This window comes from Limulus polyphemus, unplaced genomic scaffold (assembly GCF_000517525.1).
Source record: "Limulus polyphemus unplaced genomic scaffold, Limulus_polyphemus-2.1.2 Scaffold717, whole genome shotgun sequence".
NCBI lineage: Eukaryota > Metazoa > Arthropoda > Merostomata > Xiphosura > Limulidae > Limulus > Limulus polyphemus.
Window position 1 is genome coordinate 10751 of NW_013666327.1, and position 20239 is coordinate 30989.

General features: G+C 32.3%; 1 protein-coding gene across 3 annotated transcripts in view; it reads right to left on the reverse strand.

Moving 5' to 3' along the window:
* LOC106460138 (tachykinin-like peptides receptor 99D) overlaps nucleotides 1-20239 on the reverse strand; it is a 97319-nt gene that overhangs the window by 3967 nt on the left and 73113 nt on the right. For 2 of the 3 annotated variants that reach the window (XM_022386790.1, XM_013919819.2), the window contains one exon: nucleotides 18898-19947. The exons of the other annotated variant lie outside the window; for it this stretch is intronic. In XM_022386790.1, coding sequence (XP_022242498.1) covers nucleotides 19683-19947 — 265 coding nt within the window. In that variant the 3' untranslated portion in view covers nucleotides 18898-19682. Of the gene's footprint in view, nucleotides 1-18897; nucleotides 19948-20239 lie in introns of those variants that run through there. 3 annotated transcript variants of the gene reach the window in all.

Sequence of the window (20239 nt, forward strand, 5' to 3'; positions counted from 1 at the left end):
GTGAAAAAAGGTGCGGCCAAAAAAGAATTGAGGAATTAAATGAATGAAATCAAACTTGGCGGCCAAACTGGTAACTTCACTTATAGCATTGATAAGAATTTTACAGCAAATATTCATTCATTAGTTAGTTAGGCCGCATTCTTTTTCCACTTTGCGCATGATGGTTGATAAAACAAAATCCGCGGCCTAACCAATGAATGATGCTTATCAATGCTATAAGTGTAGCTACCAGTTTGGCCGCCAAGTTTGATTTCATTCATTTAATTCCTCAATTCTTTTTTGGCCGCACCTTTTTTCACACCTAAGTTGTTTGTGCTTAGATGATTAATACCAGAATTCTTTGTAAAGTCAGAAAGTGACACTCGATAGTAACCAACATTAGTTTTAGGATCGCAACCCTATTATTTGGAACAGACCTATAGTTTACTGAACCTGAACCAATCAGTTCTTTAAAATATATATGGTGGTAGTTTTTCATCTCTAAAACAGTTTAATAGCTTCCTTTATACTAACGCCATGGAAGTTAGATTAACAGTGTCTTGTCACCACCACCATCCAATCAGTACAGCCATATCAAGCATCATTATTTATGCTAATTGCTTAAGCTAATATCATTTGACGCTAAACGTTCTTTAATTAGGATAATTTCATAATATTTAGTAAATTTTGCTGAAACGTTGGCATTGAATAATGAATAATAATCGTCCACCCATACGATTTCTTTGAAATTTTAACTAGAAAATGCTAATCTAGTTTGCTTGGCCTAACCAATACTAATATATCTGCATGTCCTTTCACCTTACAGTTTTGCTACTTTAAATCAACCATCTCTAATTCGAACGATGAAAAACTAAAAACGCTTCACTTTTACTCTTAGGTGAAGCAGTAGTAAAAATGTCAGATCGATAGCTCCCCTGACTTTTTGCGTAGGCGTGCGCAAAAATGTTCGTTAAATTTGAGCGGTTTTTGTTGAATAACTTTGCACACGTAGCTTATATTTACACCAAACGAAACTCATGATTGTAGGTTGTAAAGATCTATCAGTGTACCAAATTTGAAAAAAAAATCTATATAATCTAAGTTTGTTTTTCTATCAAATAAAGTTTCCATACTTTTGGTGCGAAGAAAAAGAAATAGGAAATTATTCAATAAAAATTGGAGATATTAAAGCTCGTGTATTTCTTAATGGATTGCCTTCTGGTATATGAAGTAAGGGTCCAATAGAGCACATCCGCTAAAAATATGTGATAGTTTGATTACCATAGTCTGATCTACAGAAGGTGGACAATTGCTAAACTATCACTTCTGTTAATAACACACATTGTGTTCTGCAGGTTGTTTCTTTTTTTTTTTGGCCGTGTGTCTTGATATAACGACTAAGCTACCGAATCGTGAAGCTTTCAAATTGTGAAGGGTGTTTTTGTTATTGTTGGGTATTTTATCGCAAAGCCACATAATAGGTTATCTGCGCTCTGTCCACCGCGGGGAGTCTAACCCCGATTTTAGTAAGCAAGTCCGGAATTTCCCACTGACACACCGGGAGACAAAGAGCGATAATATTCTTAAGAATACTAATATAAGCTCTAACACTGTTCCTAATTAGGCCGCTTAATCTATACACGGGTTAAGTTTTAACACTGTTCCTAATTAGGTCGCTTAATCTATATACTGGTTAAGTTTTAACATTATTCCTAATTAAGTCGCTTAAGCTATACATAGGGTAATTTTAACACTGTTCCTAATTAGGCCGCTTAATATATTTACGGGTTAAGGTTTAACACTGTTCTTAATTAGGCCACTGAGTTTTAACGATTTCGAAGGATTCCGCCATCATCAGAAGTCCTGGAGAAGGGCAAATCGAAAGAACGATACCAGGTTAAATATCCTTTAAATACAATATACATGTAGGTTCACTTTGGTGAGTAAAACACTTTTCACATCTCACATAAGAATAATTAATGCAATGCTCATCGGGATAAAAAATTAATTTGGCAAGAATTGGGTAGTTTCATTTATAGACTGGAAAGTAAATATATATATATATATATATTTTAAAGAAAACATTAACATATTAGCGTTAAGTTGCAGGCATCTTTAAACCAGGTATTAACATAATAACGGCGTTAGAATGTTTTAAGAACGTGCTGAGAAAAAGAAGTTTTATACTTCTATTCAGAAACTGACAGACAAAATATACTTTTGTTTTTCTTGGAAAAACACACCTATAGGTCAAACTGAGATGAAAACCTTTTTTTTTGGGGGGGCTCCATCTCTTCTATTGCTGCTTAAACTAATCTCCAGAAGAAGTCCCAATTACAAAAGTAACCTTTTTTATAAACAATAAACGAAAATGTCAGATTGAAACCAAACAAACAGAACTTGACTTTCGCAACATAAAACATTTCTTTTGGCAAAAACAAATTTCTTAGTCATTTCTTATTATTTTCCTTCATATATACATATATAACCATAGTTAATTTGAGTGTAACACGAAGAAGCGATTTTCCAAAATATTTATTATATGTAACTAATATTGAGGGGAATATGCTCCGTCTTCCGTAGTTCAAACTTTCTCAGTTATTATATATTTTAACATCTTCCTGTCAAACACCTGCCCCCCCCCCCCCAAGTGGCACAGCGATATGTCTGCGGACTTACAACGCTAGAAATCGGGTTTCGATACCCATGGTGGGGAGAGCACAGATAGCCCATTATGTAGCTTTTTGCTTTATTAGAAACAAACAAACAAAGCCAAACACCAGTTCAGGATATTTTACTTATACGAACAATCTAGTCTTTACAAAACATGTATTAAAGCTCTTTACTTCATAATGTAATACAGAGCTCTAAATTCTACTTGAAACCCAACAACTAACTTTAAATGCTGTTTATTCTCTTCTTTTAGGGATTACAAGAATGTCAGGTAGAACCGTTGACGATGAAGAAGTATATACTACTAAGGACCAATCTGATTTTTCAATTATTGATTGGTCTGAATTCAGTTTAATCCTTTTCCCTGGAGTCTATCTAGTAGACATACTGGGTGTTTGTTTGTTTCAGACAAAGCGATACAAGAGCTATCTGCGCCTAGTCGTCATTAATTTTGCATTGGTAGACAAAAAGTGGCATTAATCGCCATGTAGACTCCGTGTACAGCGGTTGAGTACGTTATATTGACACGATTTTGGAGCCTTACTGCGTCATTACAATTAATGCCACCACGTCCGGTCATGCTCTATATGATAATCGTGCATGTTGACAACAGGCCTGCAGCATAGTTTCCACTGGAAACAGCTCCATCGTAAGGGTGTCATGTCCAAAGTACGCCCCTTCACCCTGTGAGCTTTCAATATTCCATTTATGAATGGGGACGACGGTTTTCCAGCGCCCGTTTTAACAGTTCGATCGCACAGAAACCTATAGGCACTGAATCAGACAATTTGACTAGTATGAGTGAATGTCGAATAGTATAAATATATGTTTCATTCTCAATATGTTTGTTGTATTAACATTCCCTCCATCTTATCCACCAACTAAAAGTCATTGATATTTATAAAAATTCTACATAGTGTACATTCCTGGCCTCAGTTTAATGATATGTTTTGAAATCACCTCCTCAGAAACTCCAACGCCACATACATATACACACACTCGCGGAAAGTAAATATACAATCAAAGTTATCAAACAAGAAAGTGACCCTTATTATCACTTTTTTTTTTAAAACCAGTTTCATTGTAATCAACTTTGACAAGTTATTTAAATACAGGAAACTAAAAAAAATGTTTTTGTTTTTTAAGTATATTTTATCACAATTGGTATGGTAATTTATAACTTATACAAAGTGTCTAATGCCTTATTAGCATTCAAATCTTTAATATCATTTTTCTTTCTTTCTTTTATCTTAGATTATTTTCCAGAGTCAGTTTATTTGTTTAAAATGTTCGCGCATAGCTACACAAGGGCTATCTGCTCTAGCCGTCCCTAATTTTAAACTGATGAATTAGAGTGAATAACAGGATTTGACTATCATTATCATTTTATAGCAACGGAACGCGGCCCATGCACGAATAATACACAAGAAAATTACAGATATATCAGCAACCATTTCAAAAAAAGCCCACCCCCAGTGGCTCATAGGTAAGTTTGAAGACTTACAACGCTAAAAACCGGGTTTCGATACTAGCGGTGGGCACAAAACACATTGTGTAGCTTTGCACTTAGCGACAAATAACCAAACATTTCGAAAATCATGTGTAAAATTGTCAGGTCAGCTTTATTTTGTCAATTTACTTGCATTTAATTCCCATCTTTTAGATTTAATATTTTAACGGTTAACACAACTTTCTTCGTCCAATTTATACCTACCAGTGATATGTGTAAATAGTGGCACAGCGGTATGTCTGCGGACTTACAACGCTAGAATCCGGGTTTCGATACCCGTGGTGGGCAGAGCACAGATAGCCCATTGTGTAGCTTTGTGTTTAACTACAAACAATGTGTAAATTATAGAATAATGGGAACACTAGTATTGCGTTTGTTGCATTTATACATAATCTTCTTAGAACATCTTATTTTCTTTCCTCGTTAGAATTACTATGGATTAAGAGAAAACTTGTTTTTCTTCCTGTTCTACTTATGACTTTTTCATTCAGATTACTTCGACATCATGAGAGAAGTTAATAAATGCAAAAGTATTTGTTTGGCCTGCATTTCAATGTAATTATATAAAAAATTATTTTACACAGTTTTATTTTGTTTGTTTGTTGTTGTTGTCACACACACACGCAAGTTAAAAGTGAATAAATATGTCTTTGGACGGCAGCTTAAATGAAAAATAGACTGTGAGCACTGTGAAAGTTTCAATGGCAAAAGATTGATATTAAAAACCAGACTCACAGAAAATTAAGCATGAAAAACGTGACATTGAATAGGCTCAACTCTTGATTTAAGCACGAACAGTGCAACAGAAGACAAAGAGGTACAAAAGGCCCGGCATGGCCAAGTGGTTAGGGCGCTCGACTCGCAATCTGAGGTTTGCGGGTTCGAATCCCCATTCCACAAACATGCTCACCCCTTCAGCCGTCGGAGCGTTATATTGTGACGGTCAATCCCTCTATTTGTTGGTAAAAGAGTAGCCCAAGAGTTGACGGTAGTGATGATGACAAGCTGCCTTCCCTCTGGTCTTTCACTGCTAAATTAGAGACGGCTAGCGCAGTATGCCCTCGTGTAGCTTTGTGCAAAATTCCAAACAAACCAAACCAAGAGATACAAAAAATTGCATTCCTCCACGTCTTTCCAGGAGCCTCGAAAACTTTTCTACGATAGAATTACAAGAAATAAAATTTGTTTGTTTTAGAGAAAAGTCACATTGGGCTGTATGCTGTGTCTACCGCGAGGAATCGAACCCTGCTTTTAATTATTATTTTTTCTTTAGAGTGGAACAAATTTCTGGGTATTCTTTCACCCATACTCACGAAGAGCCCTTTACATCATACCACATCTTGCCCTTTAAAAAGTGTTAACTGCATATAGAAGTCCATTTCGATGTTATTTTAAGTGTGTCATTTCATCAACTGGCTATAGTTTTTATGCACAGTGTCTTTAGTTTTTTTTATCAGTTCGTAATTTATAAAAACTAATACCCTTATGTCTCTTCGAATCCTCAGGACAAAATAACACACAACAATTGGTTGTCGGCATGACTGCTTACCTTATTACTGTATTCTTTAACAAAACAATATGGCGGTGCTATATCTTCATTGATCCTATAAAGCACTGTGATAAACAGTTTGTGACGTAATCACGAGAAAAAAAAAAGCTTCCGTGAAATACCCGTTGCCGTGTTTAATCTTAACCTAAGCCAAAAGATTAACACATATTTAGGACTTTTCAATATTCGGTTTACAAGGATGTAAATAACTATGTGCAGAACACCTATGCAAAAATTTAGTTATGGTTTGTTTGTAATTAAGCACAAGTCCCTCCTCTTAATGAATTCTTTTTATAAGTCCGCCGGTTATTATTCTGAATTAAGTAAATAGTAGTGAAACAAATCTCTGGCTCATTTCGTGTGTTATTAAAGCACTTATCTACTTTTATGGTCTTATGTTTTGTTGTTTTGTATTTTGAGTATAACTCCGGTTTAAATTTTTTTGTCCCTGCGCGATGTTTATTGTATTCGTATTCATCACTTTGTGATGTTGATTTTTATCGTCACTTGCATCAATGTTTTATTATTCTGAAAGCATATAATTATATATGTATACATATAATTTCGAAAAAGGAAAGGTTAACAGAGTTTTGTACTCATGTGACAAGTAAGATTAAATGTTTAATAAATTACAAACTTTTTTCTTTCGATTTTCGAAGGAAAATGTCATTTTTCAGTCGTCTAAGTTACAAATTAGCAGTATTTAAAGCCAGGTTTTATCATGCTGTTTATAATGACATGAAAACTTGAAAACCAGTTTCAAGAGATACGTTTTACTTATTATCCAAAGTGATTCAGGTTGTTTTAATTCTACTTTCATATTATTGTTAAAATCTGCTGCCTTCCCACAATTAGCTGTACACGGCGAATGATGGTTTTTAGATTTGGGGCGTTGTAGGCTAGCCCTACAATATCTGTTCTTAAATATATTCATTTTAATTTTTTCTTCCATGGGTATGTGCCATGTTATATTCAGCAAACTTTAGTTTACTTTCTGCACTAGTTTTATTTGCCTGTCTTTTAAAGGCTAGGCTTTTTGTTTTTGGTCTTGGTTTCGAAAAGGCCTAGGGATGGACTCACAGTCTGCAGGTTAAATCCTTTAACCAAACATGCTCGATTAGAGTGGCCAAAGAGTTGGTGGTGTGTGGTGTTCACTAACTGCCTTCAATCCAGTCTCTCAATTCTAATTTAGGAACGGTCAGCGCAGATAGCCTTCGAGTAGGTTTTGAAAAGTTGTTTTAATATATCATCAAAGGTAAAGAGATGCTGTTTTCACGCTCTATTCCCTTAGATATTAAGTTTAACATAGATGATGTGTAATAATGATATGCATGATCTTGTTGCTGTTTTCACGCTATATTTCCCTTAGATATTAAGTTTAACATAGATGATGTGTAATAACGATATGTATGATCTTGTTGCTGTTGCCTGAGGAGATGCTTATTGTATATATATATAATTTACTACTTCTTGGAAGAATAAAATAGTTAATGCATTTTATTGATTTAATATTCTGTTATAAAGGATATGTGAAGCTGATATTTTAATTTTGTTGAGATTCCACACATAACTGTAAACTCATGTTTTAGTTGAAATAATAAGGTTTTTATTATTTAGAGCAATAGGAGGAAACATGTGAAGTTCTTATCTTTAGATAAAATCATAAAATCACTTTGTTTATATAAAACTTAAAATAGTTTTAAATTATAAGATGCAACGTTTTTCATATATAGTTCTTAATTTGGCCCTGTTGTCAAGTAAAATCACTCTGTAAGTAAAATTTTTATTTAATCAAAAATTGCAAAACACAATATTGTTTGTACACAGATTTCATATTAATAATTTTAACAGAAAGGCACACTTCATTTCCATATAGATCGGTTCTAGCCACGAAATGCTATTTGTATGTCGAATTAAAATTAATTTTAAATAATAAAATGTCGTTTTGTTAATACACAGGCCATACATCGATCATAAATAATATATGCATACTTAGATAACCAAGTTCTTTGTTTGTATGCAGATGTTGAAATTGCTGTGAACCATTAGTTTTTCTACATATAAATTAAACTTTAATTCTAAGCTACAAAATATTACTTATTTGGGTTTATAATACAACTTTGTTCTCATTTATAACGTTTAAAATTTTGCATGCAGGTTGGAATTAGTTTTAACGCCACGTAATTAACTTTTTCTTTGCATATAACTACAAAATGATTCTAAATCACAAAATTTCACCAGATCACAAATTATTTCTAGATAAAATGTAGGCCGGATGTGGCTTAGTGGTTAGCATACCGTGTTGTAACTCGAAAGGTTCAAGGCTCGAGTCGAAATTAGCTGCTCAACACGCTCTACTTTTCAACTTGGGAGCGTTATAATCGTGATAGTCAATCCCGTTAAGAGTAGTTGTTTCGGGTGGCAGGTGCTGCTGACTTATTGCCCTCTCTCTGGTTAGCAGCTCTAAATTAGGGTTTGTGTGTTTGTAGAGGTATCTTTGTTTTCGGCTGTCTGTGCTAATCGTCTCTAATTTTGAACTGTTGTTGTTGTTTGTAATTAAGCACAAAGTTACACAATGGGCTATCTGTGCTCTGCCCACCACGGGTAACGAAACCCGGTTTCTAGCGTTGTAAGTCCGCAGAGAATACCGCTGTGACACTGGGGGGGGGGGAGGACAGACCTAAATTAGGGATGGCTGTGCCTGAATCTAGGGGTCTTGGATGTGACTCTTTAGACTATATATCCAATAAGAAGTCATTCATATGAATTCTAGGTGGTATACAAAGCCCTTTCAGATTTATATTTATGATACCAGATTATATCGATAGTTTTTTTTTGTTGTTGTTTTTTTTTTCTCGTATGCTCAATACATTTAGACTTTACACAAGTACTTTGTTTGAAATCAATAGATACGTAATTCAACTGACAATCTTAAGGGTAACTTAATCTTTTCTCTCTCCAATCAGTAATAGTAATTACAGTTCTATTATATAATTAAAGCGTAGTAAATTTCGTAGAAACTAACTTAAATATTTTACCCCCTTTTTGAATAACTGATCTGATAACCAATCTAAAATTTTTTTGTAAGACCTGAAGAATGAAATTTAAGAAAACATTCGTGATACGAATGTGTAAAGTTAAAGCTTCAAATGCATTTGCTTTAATTTTATGCCATTAAAAACTGAAAACAAATTCTAAGAAAAAATTCTTACTACTTAGGTCTTTAATGCACGATTTCATTGATAGACAAGTTATTCTTATATAGTCCAAAAGAAAAAGCTACATCTTTTAAAAGTTATATACGATTTATTATTTAAAAATAATTCGTGAAGATATGTGTGATTGTAGATATAAGAGTGTACTTGTTGAAACATTCATTCAGTTTCAAGAGCACCGCCACAAATGATACCAAATCGATGGTGCACTGATATTTCTCGTGCATATTAACTATTAAAATGAAACCAGCTATAGATTTTTTCTCTACTGTAAAGAAACATTGATAATTTAAATATAGCTTGCACTACTTGTTTTTGTGTTCACTTGAAAGTGATTAGTGCAGAGGAATAGAGTCGATTCAAGCTGCAGGAAGTAAGAGATTTATTTATCCATTATAACTCAGTGTTTATGGAAACAAACAAATAATATATTAACATTAAGGCTTTCTAAACACGCATAGAATATATGATCTACAGCTAAACATGTTTATCTAGACAAACAACAGGAACATACTATAGACTTAGGCCTAACACTGATTATATAGTTGTAAACTCTTGTGGTTACGAAAGTTGTACTGCTTGGTACTCTATACTGAAGGATTAAAACGCCCTCTATGTATATATATAAGGTTTGATTTTTATCAAAAATAGCACATTAAAGTATAGAAAGAAGGAATGAGTTTAAGACCAGTTACAGAAAAGTATGTATTTACAAACTTATGAAACTATTTTTTCAAAACTTTGATATTTTATGTATTTAATTAATTTCTTCGCCAGGAATCGATCGCAGGAATTTGGATCACAAGCGTTGTTTTAATGCTTGATTATTTCATTTAACTAAACAAAACTGTTTAAATTAGAATGAAATTTCCCTTGGATATCAAAATAAAAGTACAGTATAACTCACATCATAAAATTATAGATCGTTTGTAATAAATAAATTATCTCTCTGTTAAGATTACAAACTCATAGAAATCCATACTTCACGAGTATAACTTTTAAATCTCGCTCCCTCATTTGGGAATCTACTCTATCTTTTCTGGACAAGTTTGAACTTACATTGTATATCCATAATATATTGTACCAATAAAGTCTATTGTTTTTGTTCACTCTAAAAACATACTCAATAACTCATCACGAACACCTCGATCTCAAAAACTAACCATATATATGTGTGTTACGATTTTTATCCTTTTCGAAAGAACACTTCGAAATCAAATATTGAAGTAAACTTATTTTGTGGCAAGCAATAAGTATGACCACTATTTCAAGAGGATATTGGCGATTAAAATAATATATAATACTATTTCAAGAGGATATTGGCGATTAAAATATTATATAATACTATTTCAAGAGGATATTGTTGATTAAAATATTATATAATACTATTTCAAGAGGATATTGTTGATTAAAATATTACATAATACTATTTCAAGAGGATATTATTCATTAAAATATTATATAATACTATTTGAAGATGATATTGTTCATTAAAATATTATATAATACTATTTGAAGAGGATATTGTTTATTAAAATATTATATAATACTATTTGAAGAGGACATTGTTTATTAAAATATTATATAATACTATTTGAAGAGGATATTGTTCATTAAAATATTATATAATACTATTTGAAGATGATATTGTTCATTAAAATATTATATAATACTATTTGAAGATGATATTGTTCATTAAAATATTATATAATACTATTTGAAGAGGATATTATTCATTAAAATATTGTATAATACTATTTGAAGATGATATTGTTAATTAAAATATCATACAATACTATTTGAAGAGGATATTATTAATTAAAATATTATATAATACCATTTCAAGAGGATATTGTTCATTAAAATATTATATAATACTATTTCAAGAGGATATTGTTAGTTAAAAACTCAAATAGTTCAGTCACCCACTAAACTCAGGTGAGTGAAGTATATGTTTGCCCTAATATGATATAGTTGATTGAAAACTTACAAGCTCTGCATATATTTCTATCAGCTTTAAACTCGGGCAATTGAGCTCTATAACTACTCTGATTTCATATTATTGATTAAAAACTCACAAACTCCATTAATTTGTTTGCTATTACCGTTAAACTCAGATGTCTGTAGTAAATATTTCTTGTACTTCAATAATAATGCTAGCAACAACAATATTGTAGTGTTAATTGGAAATGAATTAATTGTTTAGTCATTCTAATATTTCATTACTTTACACTGTTTCTATATAATACAAATCTATAGTTACATACATGTAGGTCTGTGAAATCTTACTTCATTCTTGACCAGCAAACACTTCAAATGTGTAACCGTGTGATTTTGTAGTTTTATTGAGTACTTCAAATAAAACAAATACATTTGTCATTTGAAAGTTTGTTTTGACTAGCACCTTAAATTTAGCACGTAAGCCATTCATATGTTACTTTTTGTTGGCAACGCTTCAAATTCAGCACGTAAACCATTCACATATAAGTCCTTGAACAGTAAATCAAATTTAGCACGTAAGCCATTCATATGTAAGTTTTTCTTAACCAGTACATGAAACTAAGCACGTAATCATTCATAGCTAAGATTTCTTGACAAACGCTTCAAATTCAGCATGTAAACCATGCCGGTGTAAGTATTTCTTGGCTAGCACTTCAAATTTGCACATAACGTTATACTTGTAAGTCATTCTTAGCCAGTACTTCAAATTTAACAAGACTGTATGTACTATTTGTAGCTATTACCCAACCAGTACTTACAAATAGTAAGGTTACGTAATATATTTGAATTTACATTTCACCATCTTGTGTTATTAGTCATCACTACAAATACAGCATCTAATCGTTTTATTTGTTACTTTTCCTTTACAAGTATTTCAAATAAAGTAAGTAATGTCATATTCACGACCAGCACGAAAAAGGCCACACTTGGAAATCAGGTTCGGAAGGGTTACAAAACATTTGGTAAAGGTGGTGTTCTCGCTTTCGTATTAAGCCAGAAGCTATAACAGAATCCATAGATACTTGAAAAGCTTGCTGTCCATGTCATTCTCATTAGAAAGTAATTATATCCTAGGAAAGTTTAACTTTCAGGTTCATGGTTTTATATATATGTATATATACATGTAACTAAGAAAAATTTACTTTGGTATTTACACACTACTGGTATATATAGAAACAGCCACCTACATGTTTTCACATGTAGACATGTGCTACCTGATATATATATATATTTCTATATTTTACCCACCTCCATCTATTATCAGTAAATAGAAAATTCGAAGAAAACATTACTATATAAACACAAATATTTTCCTTAGTAGCTGCTATTTGAAATACGTAAGCGAAACGAGGAATAAATCCATTCTATATTTAGAAGTACATTATTATGATTGCCTACATCTCTGCGCAAGGAGGTGAGCACACTATCTGTTTTGAATGTTTTGTGCATGTTTACATCATTAAAGCTTTTATATAGGTTTATATATATGTTACAGGTTTATATGCAATATATAAATATCTACGTTTTTAACTTTACTCAGTATATAAATGTGCATAACGTTACGCTTGATACATTAGCACTGTTTTATGTGGTTGTGTTAACTATGATGTTAATTTTGTACATATATATATATATATTACAAGGAAGTTTTTCTCTGTACATTGTTCATGGATAAGTTTGAGTGTTATAAACGTTGACGCTTGATAATAATGTACTTTGTTAAGAAGGTCGTACACAAAAGCATATCGATTTGATCACTGAAGCCTTCTACATATCTACAAGTACGTAAAAATATTAAGATAAATACATAGATATTTTATAAGTTTGGAGTTACCTACGTTTAATATCATTAAACAGTCTCCAAATTGTTGATACTTGGTACATTACAAAACCAAAGTAAAGTTTAACGTATATTACACAGAGTAGTTTTGTCTCTCGACTCATAGTTGCTTTGAGTATCACATTGAAATATCTTTACTACTACATAGAAACAGGTTAATCACACTCAAAAACAGCAAAACTCTTAGTTCGTAAACATGTTTAATCCTCCTATTATCAGGATAGCAACTCAAAAACAGCAAACTCCTAGATCGTAAACATGTTTAACTCTCCTGTTATCAAGATATCAACTCGAAAACAGCAAAACTCTTAGATCGTAAACATGTTTAACCTCCTGCTATAAAGATATCAACTCAAACACAGTAAACTCTTAGATCGTAAACATGTTTAACCCTCCTGTTATCAAGATATCAACTCAAAAACAATAAGCTCTTAGATCGTAAACATGTTTAATCCTCCTGTTATCAGGATATCAACTTAAAAACAGTAAAACTCTTAGATCGTAAACATGGTTAATCCTCCTGTTCTCAAGATATCAAACAGATGTATTGATCAAAGAGATTTGTCTATGGCTCTTCTTATTGTTTTAGAAAATAACCGGATTATTAATTTTTAATTAACTATTATTAAGTGCCGGACTAAAATTTACTCATGTTAGTGAAAAATGTGACTTATGTTAAAATTGTGAGAAGATATCGTACCTTTGTTGGTTAGCCAACAGCAGCAGAAACTATAGTCACAGGATCTAGTTGAACACTTGACATAAAACGTGCTTAGCTAAGTAGACTTAACATACAAGCAATCATTCATTATAGTACTTACTTCAGAATGGATAAGATAACTGCACAAACATGATTCAAGTGTGTTTTTTTGTTGCTATAGTGATGTCACGTTCCACTGCCGTGAAATATCTTTACAACTTGCTTTACTATCAAACTCCTGAGCGTGAAGAAACACTAATATTCAAATAATCACCATGTCTCTTTACATTCACTTATTTTTGAATCTTGACGTGCTCTTCTTTACTCAGACTTTTCTCTCTCTCTCTCTCTTTCTTTTTTTATTCGTTTTACTGAAAGACATTAAGACTTTATCGGTATCTGATTACAGCGTATTTTTTAAAGCATGCCCTTAATAAAGTAATATTTTATCAATTCCTTAATGTAACATTCATAGAATCTACCACACCAGAAGTTTTCACTGAATAGTGAATATTCATTTCTAAACATTATTCACGGTCTTCTGGCTATATAAGGACGTAATAAACATTAAAGTGTTGATGTGATGAGAAAAAATTTTATTTCAAACAACTTTATCGTGGAGGAATAATAATGATCTCTTTGAAAAATGGCCCCAGTTTTCAATTAAGAACTGGTTCAGTGCGTATTTATATCAATATACTATAATTTAGTAAAGGTCATTTCATATACACCCTACGTCACTAAAAATTACATCACATTAACGAAGGCATAACAATGGTAACTTTACTCACTGCAAACATTCTTCGGTAGGCAGAATAAAAAGACAAAAATGCCAAGTACTGCATAAAAAAGTAGGGAACAGGACTAGTACACAGAGCTAAGGCTGTGTTTCAGCATGATTGCTGGCTTAAACGAATCATCAAAATGACAAATAATTTGAAAGGAGTATAATGTTGTTTTTTTTCTATTGAATTATCAAAGAACACCCCATGTCGCCTTAGCTGAGATATTTAATGGAATTATTTTTCGTATACTTAATTTAGAACTACAATTAATTTAGAACTATAAATATTACTTTTAGAGATCAAATTTAAATGTGTGTAAGAATATAGCATGAGGTCTACAGAAATTCACCATGAAATGTAATGATGTTATTTTACAGATAAATATTACAGCAGTGAATCACACACATACATCTTACATTTTAAAGGATGTGAGAATAGATCAGAACCAGCAAAAAGTTCTAAAATGTCACTATAAACCAAATTAATTTTTAAAAAGTGGGTCGATAAAATGAAGTGAACTTAATGTCACGAAAAAAAATTAAAATTCTAAAGACATTTTAAACCTTATAGTACCCTTCATGCATACTCTCTCTTATTCACACATACGCGCGCGCACAGAGAAAAGAGATGGCTTGAATTAATTTACATAAAAACGCTTGGTATGTCACAAAACTGGTAAAATGAAATTTGATTTATGCATTAAATAACTATAGAGTTGTATTTTATGTTAATATCTCTTTCGAGAAAGTGTAGTATATCTGTTAAATTATATGTAATATTTACAAAATTTCACTACACACTTTTAATTGTGTTTTTATTTCGTCTGGAATAAGTTGCAAACAATTATAAAAGTGTTTACTGGTGGAAAGAGGTTTCTTAGTGATTTTATAATAATCATAAATTACACTTACAAGACATCAAGATAAAATATCTAGGTACGTTTATTTTAGCACAAAGCTACACGATATGCTACCTTCACTCTGTTCAACACTGGGAATCGAACCCCGGATTTTAGCATTGTAAGTCCGTAAACTTACTGCTGACCCACTGGAAAAAACTTAATCGTAAGAACTCCTTGTTAGTTTTACATGTAACTGCCACCAACAGAAACTTCAGATTACTGAGTGAGTGCCAAAGGGAATAACTTCTCAGAAATAAAAACATGTTGCAAAACGCTCTTCCTAGCTATTATCCGCTACAAAGATTTCCTTTTCGCCCCTCATCGTTCTATTCATATTAAAACAACTGCAGCTAGAATATCAGGTTTCACATATTTATAAGGTTTGTTTGTTTTGAATTTCGCCCAAAGCTACACGAGGGCTATCTGCACAACCGTCCCTAATTTAGCAGGGTAAGCTTGCAGGGAAGGCAGCTAATCATCACCACCCACCGCCAACTCATGGGCTACTCTTTTACCAACGAATAGTGGGATTGACGTCAGTTTATAACGCCCCCACGACTGAAAGGATAAGCATGTTTGGTGTGACGGGGATTCGAACCCGCGACCCTCAGATTGCGAGTCGAGCTTATATTTATAAGGATTAATATAAATATCAATATATTTTTAAACTTACAACCATCTATCGCTTCCTCTCAACGTCTAGTTAAGGTGGTTGTTTGTTGTTTAGATTCAAAAATGAATTATAGGGTCTTTTAACACTACATTTGAAAACCAACGGTAGCAGTTTAACGTTCAAAGAAACTCATGATAGACCTAGCAGGCATTTCATCACACTAATTGGAAGTGGCCATACACTTATTTTCAACAAGCCAAAAGAAAACTCCAAGAGTCAATAATAAATTAACTTCCTTCATAAACCAAAAATTTAAAATCCGTTGGCATTTGTTTAAGTTTACTTACATTTCTCAGTAATGTTATAAACTCGGATAAAAATGGGTAACACTGAAAGACAGTTGAGTTATAGCTCGATATACTTTGGTAATCTATTGGTAAAATTTTAATCAAGTTTTTCATATAACTGTAATTTTTCTTTTCTGTTTCCAAGGCATACTTGGTAATAATTTAAAATCGAATTCCAATATTATTTTAATGCCCTTTTCCATTTTTACTAATATTATATTTTATTTCCTTATTTGCAAAAGACTAATCGTTTATTGTTTCAGTCATTAATTCAAATTCATCACTTTTTCTTCAGACATTATGAAATTAGAATTACAAATTATCATCGCAGGATCGCTGTTTACTATTGTTAAAGCTGTAATGATAAACATTTTAGTTTAATTATCATTGGTCTAACCGACTTAATAAGTTTAGACATTGAAAAGCCCCTCTCCCCAGGACAGTGGCTTTAGGCAAATAAAGAATAGATCTTGCTTCGGATATTTTCTTAAAGCTACACAAAGGATTTTGTGCTAGCCGTCACAGAGTTTGAACTGACAGACAGATAGCCTACAGTACACACTGCTAACTCTTTAGCTACTGGAATCGATTAGTGGGATTTGACCGTCCCTCTTATAACGCACCTGTTACCCCAAAGTGTGTAGCAAGAATTTGTGGCAACGGGACTAGAACCATGGACCCTCGTATTCCGGCCAACTACTTAATAGGCCACGCCCGGCCCAAGAACGACTGAAAACGCTACTTTTACAAACCTTTAATTTAACACCCTTAATGGGATGGCTGCAAAGATTGTTTAAAAAAAATATCTGCAGTTTAACGTGATTATATATCAGATTTCTTAAGCTTGAAAAACTTTAAACTTCTATCAGCTTAGGCATTAAAGCATCACTAACAGTTTCAATGGCTTTGAATATTACGTTTATAAAGCATTTCACATTAACCTTTAATTGCTTTAAGTACAACTTAGGTGATTAGCTTTGGTTTCAAACGAAAATTTATTCTTGTACAAGTGGTCTCAAAATCTTAATGGGCTGACTAAGAGAGCTGAGCAAAAGTATCTGAATTAAAAGTCGATGAGTGTTACTGAGTATGCGAGTCCTAAAATAAATTATAAACTAATTTGTTTTAGTAAAATATCCAAATTTCTTGTTCAACTGTATTACATCAAACGAAAAGTTGCTTTCAAAATTACTTAGTAACATATCCCTAAAGTTAAAAGTTTTCAAACATTTTACTTAAATCATCTTACCTTTTTGAAAGTGTTTCTTATACTTCTAGATCTATTTTTCACCAATTTAAAATGTTAATCTAACTCTCTTAACTCTGAATTCCCATCTTGTTGCCCCTCAGTAGAACAGCGGTATGTCAGCGGACTTACAACGCTAGAATCCGGGTTTCGATACCCGTGGTGGGCAGAGCACAGATAGCCCATTGTGTAGCTTTGTGCTTAATTACAAACAAACAAACCCATCTTGTTGCTTCATTGTTTAGCGCCCCCAGTGTCTGCGGACTTATACTGCTAGAAACCGGGTTTCGATACCCGTGGTGGGCAGAGCCCATATAGCGCTTTGTGCTTAATACCAAATAACAACATCATTGTTTTGTGGATGATAACGCTCTCATGGACACTATAGCACCTCTTCCTAACACCTCTATTCATACACTTTAATAAATACTTTCAGAAATATTTAACAAACTAACTTAATCCATATTAAAAAAGCTATTCGCTTAAAAAAGTCTTATTGGTCTTCCAAGGAGAAAATCCATAGTTTACGTTTAGAAGTATTCATTTAGTGTTAAATTACTATGATTTCGCGTAAAAAAGTTTATAGGTGAATAAAAGTCTTTCAAAAATCTTACATTTCCAGAAAAGACTCATGCACTTGCACATATACAGTACTGCAGGGATTTTTTCGAGTTACTTGTATCAGTCAATTTATTTAATTTTATTAGTTAGCTTGAGTTGTTTTGGATTTGTGTTATATTCTAAGTAATTTATTCTGTTGTGAGATTTCCGAAATAAAAAACAGAAAATCTTTCAAAGCTGTAATTTTCAGGACTTTTTGAAAATTTTGTAGGAGGATTTTGGACTCCTGTAGTGTGTGTTTTTTATCATTACCGAAATGATTTATTTTAAATAATTTTATTTACTTTAGAATCATTTTCAGGCTGTTAATGAGGCTTTAAAATCACGAAACAAGAATATTTGGAATTGTGATAATTATTTAGGCGCCTCTTTTTAAACGTTTATAATAAACGGAAAGCGAAGGCTGTTTATAAATACATATGATTACCATTAATAAATACCTAAATAATATTCATACCTAATTTTTTAATCAAGAAAACGTAGAGTTTGTCTAAAGTGGTGAGATTAATATTCTCGATAACTTAAGTTTTTTTATTGTGTCCACTGCAAATTGAAGCACATTTAGAATATTAAATAGAATACAAGCATATCTGTATGGTTATATAAGTATATTCATAAAATAGCATCACTGTCATGATTAAGTGTTGCAAGATATATCTAAAGATTTATCTTCGCTTTAAATTTGTAAGACATGCGACTCTCAACGTTCTCATTGCCTACGCCCACATCGCCCATTGTATTATGTACCTAAACACTTTCGTTTTAACGTAAAATTACACTTCTTCGTTCTGTGTTTTTATACTGTAATGTGCCACACCCTCGCCTTCATTAGAATTTTTTTATAACAATTACTTTAATATTAGGTTGTCAAATACTTAATATTTGTTACCAAAATGAATAAAGTTTTTTTGCGTCACTATTATTGATCCTTCAATTTTTTTTTTCATTTCAGTTATTTTTTATAACTTTCTTATTCACGTTTCTTGTTACATATCGTATACTAAATTATCATAAATGCCTGTTTTATTTAATCCCCTGATGCTATGGTATTGTAAATACTATTTTTGCTCACAACTGTCTTACTAGTTCAGAGCTAATGGGCCACAAAAAATTACCATAACTCAAATGAAAAAAAACCTTGCAAAAACCCACAATATGGTTATTTAATCGAAACATTCATGTTTTTTTTGTTACTATTTTAGGGAAAAAAAGCATTATTATCATTATGATGCATATATATATATATATATAATTTCTTTTGTAAGACTGTCATGAAGCTAGATCTTCTGACAACATATATACACAACTATTAATACTTATAATTGCTTGTATCTGTAAAATTCATTTTTAAACTTAAATACATTTATTTTTCACACTCTAAACGGATGACACCCGTATTCATTTTATAACTTTTAGCGCATTTTTTTTTCTACGAGGAAACACATACAAAATTTTCTGGCATCTATTGGGATAGGATTAACAATGCCAAGGATAGAGTCTTATCAGAATATCCACTTATCATAACGACTAAACTATGACAGAGCATTTAACGACTAACTAAGTACAGAGATAATAAAAGTCCAACTAATTAGAGAGCTGCAGGAATCGCATAAAATACTAAAGTACACCAGATGTCTTTCGCCATGTTACTTGTTCGTCACACACCTTAAGATATCAGGTTATAATGATCAACATCTTCGTCTTAAACGTTTGAAAGCTTTTGTCCTTTGGGTCCATATTTTGGCAGAAGTAAAGAACTGCTTGAATTTCCACTACCGTTAAGCGTCTCTGTGACGGTGTGCAAAGGTACATTAATATTTCCGTTGAAAGTAACTCGGGTATCGGCGTATGGTTCTGAGCAGCTGTTGCGAGCAACCGCTTGGTGGCGCTGTTCGTAGAGTTTCATAGTATCTTCTGGTAGTCGGCAGAAACACAGCATGAATACTTTCTTAAACCCTTGACGAAACCTGTACATAAAAATATAAAAACCAAATGATAAAAATTTAAATTTCTACCACTATGTAGAGATAAAACAAAAAAAGGTAAACAACTTTAAAATTTGATGTGATTTCAACATCATATGGATAACTTTTCCAAAATTAATTTTTAAGCGAGAAATACGCCGATGTTTGAAATATATGTTTGTTTGTTTTTGAATTTCTCGCCCTTTCAGCCGTGGGGGCGTTATAATGTGACGGTCAATCCCACTAATCGTTGGTAAAAGTGTAGCCCAAGAGTTGGCGATGGGTGGTGATGACT